Source organism: Achroia grisella, unplaced genomic scaffold, assembly GCF_030625045.1.
Source record: "Achroia grisella isolate CSIRO2021 unplaced genomic scaffold, CSIRO_AGI_Agris_v1 utg109, whole genome shotgun sequence".
NCBI classification, from domain to species: domain Eukaryota; kingdom Metazoa; phylum Arthropoda; class Insecta; order Lepidoptera; family Pyralidae; genus Achroia; species Achroia grisella.
Window position 1 is genome coordinate 8795600 of NW_026712573.1, and position 8456 is coordinate 8804055.

At 28.5% G+C, this 8456-nt stretch overlaps 1 protein-coding gene across 1 annotated transcript; it reads right to left on the reverse strand.

Annotated features, from left to right (window-relative positions):
- Window positions 1-740: 740 nt before the first annotated feature.
- Window positions 741-8397, reverse strand: LOC131846504 (fatty acid-binding protein, muscle-like). Its single transcript, XM_059195830.1, has 4 exons — window positions 8183-8397; window positions 2398-2567; window positions 1627-1737; window positions 741-1270 (listed from the first exon to the last, which is right to left on the reverse strand). Exons 1-4 carry the CDS (start codon window positions 8253-8255, stop codon window positions 1211-1213), a joined length of 414 nt encoding a protein of 137 aa, XP_059051813.1. The 5' UTR covers window positions 8256-8397; the 3' UTR covers window positions 741-1210.
- Between the last annotated feature and the right edge of the window lie 59 nt (window positions 8398-8456).

Sequence of the window (8456 nt, forward strand, 5' to 3'; positions counted from 1 at the left end):
GTCCTTCCACTTTCTACTCAACTAATCACATTTATATCCAACAAAGCGGCTGCGAGTTTACTTATCAATCTCTCTGTCTCATCTCCTGTCAATCCTTTTGCATCCATCGTCCTGCATGAAGAAAGTATTGAACAAAGCGAGCAGCTGTGCCTAAAATATCGCTAAGATCTGATATAAATATATTTAGTCACGAAAAAAGAAGAATCTAACTACAAATAGTTAATATTGCTAACAGATCCACAATATATAGTAGTAATAATAGAAGGTATATGTTGTATATGAAGATTGTTTTCTATCACCAACTCTTTGATTTTGTATTCTAAAATTGAAAATTTCAATACTTATGAGTACGTCTTATATATGTGTAGGCATAATTTATTTAAACGAACATATTATTAATCAACATATCGTATATCTTTATCTACATACAGGCTATGTGATTGATAATTTTTTTATTATTTATTTACTAAACTAAGCATTAAATGTAATTATTAAAGAAACTTATCAGCATGCAACTTTATCAGTTCGATTATCTCGTAAAAGCGAAAGTTTGTGAAAACAAGATAGTACAGCGAGACCGATACAAACAATCATACTCATGAATGCAAATGTTTGTTGTAATTGTGCCATGCAAGGAATCGAAACCGCGACCATCGGAAGTAAGGCGGTGTACTAAACCGCTAGATCACCGAGGCCGTTAAAATAAAGTAACAACAATTACATTTAAAAATTTTATTAAAATAAATATATATTAACATTGTACAAAAATGAGGCGACAAATTCAGGTAAATGAAACTACAGAATTATAGTTTAGTGAAATGATACCTATCGTATATTTCAATATGTGTACAGTATATTACATTTAAATAATGATTTTTTTCTTTTGTACATATACATATATTTTACAGTTTAGTTTCTAAATATATCAGCGTACCCTGTATAGGAGTGCAATAAGGACTCCATATTTTGTTTAGATGGTTATATATTTTGTTCGTAGCTTTAAATATATTTACTAAATATACTACTTTTACAGCCTCATATCCTTAAAAATATTTTTTATATACTGTAATTTGAATTCCACATTAAATTTAATATACTTTGATAATAATAGTAAAATATTACTATGAAAATAAAAAGTAATGACAAACTGTTAAGATTCATATTTTTTTTTTGCTATTTTACAGAGAGTACTTTACTCTAATTTAACTAATTAATTTACCAGTTCATAAATTCTGGTGCATTCCCCATCCCACCCCTGGAGGGTAGAAATCTAGAAAAAAAAAACATTATATTTAAAAAGATGTTTAAACACAACCAATGCAAATAACATGAGAGAATAAGGTTGCTATAATATAGCAATATGACATCTCTAAAATTGTACATATTATGTATGGTAAGTACAAGATATTTACTGTGAGAATTTACCTAAAATTTTATCTGTATAGAATAAAAAATAAAATAGAAATAAAAATTACTTGTAATACTATAGCTTCTTTTAGTAAATTACAATTATAATGTATGGTATGAATACAGATATAGATAAGTATATACAGATTTGAGACTTTAAATGAAAAATATAGTAATAATGCAGATAGAAAACAAATTATAAATAAAAATAAATCTTACCACTACTAATTTGTCATCTGAAAATGTTCGTACATGCTTGCTTGCTTTACCATTATCGTCGACCTCGATATGGATTACGGAATTACCTTCAATAGTAAATGTAGATTTCATCTGCAAATAATTATTTTTATTCAAAATTTATACAAAATATGTAACGACATTTTCATTTATCTGAAATTATATTTTTGAGTTATAAATAAATAAAAAATGTTAAAAGTAATCAATTTTGAGAATGTTTTCACTTATTGAATAATTTTATAAGAGAGTACCTAAAAGGGCCGCATTTTATTTAAAAAAAAACTGAAATCATACATTAATTGCCATGAAGTCGGGGCGGATTCCAACATTTTTGATGATATTTATACCCACTCATAACTATAATTTAGAGTATAATTATAATTTAATAACAGGAATTGATAATAGGAAGATGGTAGAAAATGTTGGAATACTTGACACAACACGATGAACTTATGAACATTATTATTGTAGGAAAAATAGAATAAAAGAGGAAAAGGTGGGCAAAATATATTTATATCAAGCAGATTAAGGTAAAAGTTCTAGTAGTGTCATAACAACATTTAAAGAGAATGGCGGAAAATTGTAACAGGAGCTCCACCAAGGACAGCACCGTTCTTAAATTATGAATAATCAATAATTTGGCTAACAAGCTACTCTGACTACTGCCTAAATCTATCTCTAAAGATAAAAACATTTTAATATTGATTTATTGGTGTACGGTAGATAAAACTACAAAGGGTATCAAGAAATTACCTTAGCACCATCAGCTCTTTCCGTTATCACTTCTTCTCCTAATTTGAACACGTACTTCAAGGTCCTTATAGGGGTGCTAAAACTGTATATGTATGTACCATCATCGTTTTTAGTCAACTCGCAAACGGGCGATAACGAAGCTGCAGTCTTCCGTGATATAAAACCAATACCTGTAAGATTTAAAATACGTATTCTTAGTTTAAAAATTACTTTACCATCTAGAAACGAAGGTGTTCTTACTATAATTACAGATTTTTTCGAAACATTGTAATACTGTTGTTAACAATTAACCTTTACAGCTTCAGCTCTAGAAGTTAATGTATTGGTAAAATAGTAGATAGGTAAATTCAGTTGCCAAGGTACTTTTTCATAATACATGAAAAACATAATACATTATTCATTGTTTAGTTAATATTTCCTTAAACTTTGCAAAGCATTTTATTATTCGTTACGTCACTATGATTTTTTAATTAATTGAAGTGGAGATATAAAAATGTTGTATTGTGGTGGAATAACAGACAGTTATACTTACTATACATAAGATAATCTTATATATTATAAACAATGCTTACAATCGTAAATATTAACAAACTAACAAATATGTAACCCACAACGATATTGACAGTGTTAAAGTTTTATGTTAATTTATCTATTCTTTTTTCTGTCATTTTTTAAATATAGGATGTAAATATTTTTGTTTGATATTTTGAGCATTTTTCAGTAAACTATTAACATTTTATATAAAGCTTTTCATATTATAAAACGAATCCGTATGTCCACACACAGATTGTAAATATTTAATAATTGTAATAGACGCGAAAGTAAGCAATATTTAAAAATGCTAGCTGATGATCATGTTTTTTTTAAATAAAACGTCATACCACATGTATGTCAATTTCAATAAAATTCAAATTATATAATTCAATCAGTCGCCGCATTAAATGATCTCTGCTGTTAAGCAGATTGCTTTGTAAACTATGTTCTCGTTTAAAGGTATATAATGTTGAAATTAAAGGGTCCAGTAGCTGATTATTCAACATAAATTGCAAAGCATGAGATATACATTCTCACGTGATGACATGATATACGTGGTGTTAATCATGCATCATGTATATATGCAACGGTATGCCTCCATTACTCGTAACATATCATATTTTCAATAGAACTTACACCAAGGCATATTTGCTTCAGCTGTCAGCTTGTTTGCTAATAGTAATAGTACAAATTGGTAAGTTACATAAATAAATCCCATCTATAATTTGTCTATTAGACCCAAGTTATTCTTTAGAAACTGACTTAAAATAGTTAAACTTAACCTCGTTCAATGTACAAAGGTTAACTCGGTACGAAATGACGTATGTACATATTTCATTATAATTATAATACGTAAGTACGTAGACAGGAAACTGGTGAGTAGGTACCGTCTATGATTATGTATGTTAAGTACTCGCGTACATATTTTGAACAATGTTAGAACATTTTACTTTTCACTAGTGGAACGCCCCGGATTTGCTCGGGTGCAATCCATCTTAGCTGACAAACATAATCATTACTTTGTTAGTTTTGTAAAGATTTATATAATACATACATACTAATATATGACATTATATTATGGATAATATAACAGTGAAGAAATTTTTCTTATTTTCCTCATAACAAAATCAGCTCTATTTTTATTAGTTTATATTATTTTTTTCTTGGAATTTTATCCACGAAAAAAATTAACAATTTCCAACTCGGGACCAGTATAGTAGCTTTAATATCTATTTACTTATCTTGTACACTAAGAAAAATATGTATTATGGGTATCTAATAAACTGTTACAATTATTGAAAAAAAATATCAATACACGGAATAATGCCTAGATGACAACAAACAGAAATTCATATAACTATTATGCCGATTCCAATCAAGAATAAGTACGTGAAGCAAGTATTTAAACCATCCAAAGTCGTTTAACATTTATAAGTAGATATAATATCACATTCACAAGATCAAATTCTAGAGCGACTTACAATTATCACAGTATTCAGAAAATTAAACTTAATATCAATATATCATACGGTATTTATTTCAATACAGATTACATCGCGGACACGTAACATTTCGGGAAATATTAAATTGCGTATACCTACATGTAATTAAGAGCAACAACTGACAACATCTGCATAACGATTTTCAAAACAATTTTTAATATTACTAATGTAGTGATAAAAATACCTAGTTAAGCAAAGACGGACACAAACAGTGACTCTTTATGTATATAGGTAGATGTTAAGGAGGAGGTAACAAGCCGGTAATTATTAAAACAAAAAAAAAATTCGCAACGTGTAATTAACCCTAACCTTATAAATAAGCCAATATAACCTACTTACAAACTACGAAATACTTGAAAACCAGTTTTACCTTAAAAGTAGCGGCCATGAAAATAAATATACCTACTTTATATAAAAAACAATTATCCTATTTTATTATTATAAACGCGCAAGTTTGTTAGTATTGATGGATGTATGTTACGCTGTCCCGCAAAAACTACTGAGCGGATTTTGATGAAACCTTACAGAAATATAGTTTATACATTAGAATAACACATAGGCTATAAATTTCATGCGGGTGAAACCGCGGGCACAGCTAGTTATATATCTTTTTTTTTACTCAATACTTGTAACTAATAAGGGCAAATAGAGTTGTGATATCACATTATGGTAGGCCAATGAACTTTTACCAAACCGCGTGACCTTTGTTTATATATTAACCCACACGTTAACGTTACAATAAGGAAGTTTCCGTATATTTGTTTAGCGTAAGATTTACATGTAAGTGATACAATTATGAAAAAATACAATTAATGTATAGTCGATAAATATGTACTCGTACTTAGGAAGAGTAATGTAGGCATTTCTTTATACCTAATGGATAGTCAATACGTATGTTCTAGAATTTAGTGTAAGCGAGAGTAATCTAGGTATTTCTTTATTACTTAAAACTATCTAAATGTAGTTTTAATTCAATGTTCATATTTTAATAAAAGTTTCTAACACATATCGCACTGCCGATCAAAAAGGTCACAAGTTCAAAATATTATGTATGAAATCACTATTAAAAATTGCTATTTCGATAATATCAGTGTCTTAGGATGACATAATTGGAGCTGAAATAATCAATCATGACGATTAAAAGAGGCTTTTCTGCAACACAAACTAGAAACAAAAAATAATTCTTACCCATTGCAAGGAAGATATGGACGATAAAGGAAACCACGGAATTGTTGTAAGATTAATATATATTATATATATATTATATATATATATTATTATATTATATAATTATATTATATTATAATTTAATTATATTATAAATTATATTATATTATATTATATATATATATATATATATATATTATAAGGAGAAGCAATACAAACTAGGGCCATAAGGGGAAATCGAACAATAAAAAGTAACAATTTAGAATTTGGTGTTCGAATTGTTAAGCTTATACAGCAAAGACTAAGTGAACTGTATTTCACATACCGGTCATCTTTACTTCTCGGTCTATACTTACAAATTAATCGTGGAAAACTGGAAAAAAATAGTTAAAACAAACATATTTAGACATTTAGCTTTATAAGTGTACGTAATACAGGTTGCCTAAGATGCCCCCCAACTGAGGCTACGAGAAGATTGTCGTCACGCGTCCCGAATGTACTGCGATTATAACCCTCTGGGTCACACTCCACGAGCCATGTTTCCATCAGCAATCAGCATAATATGGACAACAGTCAAATTTGTAATTGCATAATTAATTTCATGGTCGTATTTACTGTACATTTCTGTAAAAGCCTGTTCATCCCACGACAAAAACATCGCAGTACAAGTAGGTATACATTTATGCAGAAATTGCAAAATGCAGAATTACAATTATGTCCTTATAGGTGTGATTGTATTATAGGTTATGATATTTTATTCAAATCCAACGAATTATTCGCAATTGAGCAATATATATGCAAACTTCTTCAAAATAGTGCATGGCATTGGGATGATTGCTAAATTAATTGCTTCTGATCTTCTCGAATAATCTATGAATTAAAATGCCTGATTATAGCTCATGTTATTTATAGAAAAACTAGCCACTATGAAACTAGTCAGACACATAATGTTGTTGGTATTTAAATTGAATTCTATTTACGATATTTCAATATCAAAATGACGCAGTATTAGAGATTTTTTGTGAGATATTTTGGATCCCAAAAGACGTACTACCATAACTTCTATGAAAACCACGTGAGAGTATCCTCTAAACGTTCTTTTAAAGTCAGAACGTCATTATTTTTGTATTTCATCACTTGTAATAAAAAATTCAATAAAATCTAACTCAATAAAATACCTACCTGAGAGAAATTTCAAGAAGTTATTTTTATTTTCATTTTTATCAAGGACTTATTCATATAGTCTTTGATACAAAAGAAAATCAAATAATAAACTCGAAATAAGTCGATTAATATACTCAGAAATATAGTATTGAATTAAAATATTTCTACATGTAATCGTTAGTTTGTAGAAAATAGTATCTACATACATTTAAAAACGGAAAATAACATTTGAAGCGTCATTTCTAATGCTGAAAATGCAATTTTTTATAATCCTTAAATAAAATAATCATATCATTTAATTACAGTTAGTGTTCAATGAAGTAGATTACGAGATATAAAAAATCACTAAATGTTTGTTTTTATGGTTATCATCACTAATATTATAATTGTGAAAGCAAGTTTGTTTGATCCTTATTTTTGACGATTTTACTGTTAAAATGATCATGAAATTTAACATAGGTTTCTATGCAGGATGAAATATTGTTCGATATTTCTTTCTTTAATTTTGTTTATATAAGTATTATATAAGACTAGCTGTGCTCGCGGTCTCATTCGCGTGAATTGAGTGAGCATTTATAGCCTATGTGTTATTCTGATGTATAAGATATATTATAGTAATGTTTCATTAAAATCCACTCAGTAGTTTTTGCGTGAAAGAGTAACAAATATTCATCCATCCACATTCACAATCTTCCGCATTTATAATATTAGTAAGGTAGTAAAATTAATTGTAGGCCATTTACAAATGTGCATGGGACAAGAATTGGGTCAAAAGACAGACATGGCACTCGTACCTCTCTGCCTGCCCTTTAAGGGATCTGGCGTGAGGATAGATACATACATTTATTGTTCTTTCAATACTCGACTATGAAGTAATAATACCTACTAATATAGTTCTGTAGTTTACTAATACTGCTCTTAAATAGTAAGTAGATACCAACATTATACATTATCATATCGTATTTTACGATAATATAATTATTTATAGCTATTAAAGATACTTTTGGTACTGATTTGGTTGTTACTCATAATATTTTGCTCCATTGTAAACGTGATATATGTAATGTACGACAACCTTATTTTATAAATTATATTTGATATTAGGTAGTTATTTATATATTTATATATGTATTAGATATACAAAAACCGATCATAAAGAAATAAATAGGTATATGTTAATATCAGTACATAAAGAATAAGAGAAGATACATAATTATAGATATAATATAAGATCCATAGATTATTGATATAAACTGAAACTCCTTACAAACCTGTTCGAGTATTATATCCCATTTTTACAAATTAAGAAACTTACATAAAAAAGGATAGCTCAATAGCCAAACTAGATTTATCAAGGTTTGGTGTTTTTATGAAAGGGGGTAAATAATTAACAATAATATTAACTATAGATTACTTACCTAACGCCTTCATGAACTCATCAAAGTTTTCAGATGTTTTTAACTTATATTTCTTTCCAAAGTATTGTTCCATTTTCAATTGTTTCCTGTAATCGTAACTGTTGTGATTTTTCTTATTTACTGCACTGTCTATAAATGTTTTATAGTTTATCCTTCGACCATACACATTGGCCGGTGTAACCTCACTGGACTGGCAGATCGGGCCGTAACCGCGCCGTATAAAGTAACGTACACAACACAACACAAACAAAAACTAGTTCTTGATAAAACGTCA

What these genes read in the sequence shown, in the direction of transcription:
- LOC131846504 (XM_059195830.1), bottom strand. Translation starts at nt 8,255, where the DNA reads ATGGAACAATACTTTGGAAAGAAATATAAGTTAAAAACATCTGAAAAC. An exon ending in TGAGTTCATGAAGGCGTTAG is followed by an intron (nt 2,568 to 8,182) that starts GTAAGTAATCTA and finishes TAAATCTTACAG; the next exon opens with GTATTGGTTTTATATCACGG. An exon ending in CAGATGACAAATTAGTAGTG is followed by an intron (nt 1,271 to 1,626) that starts GTAAGATTTATT and finishes TTTTTTTTCTAG; the next exon opens with ATTTCTACCCTCCAGGGGTG.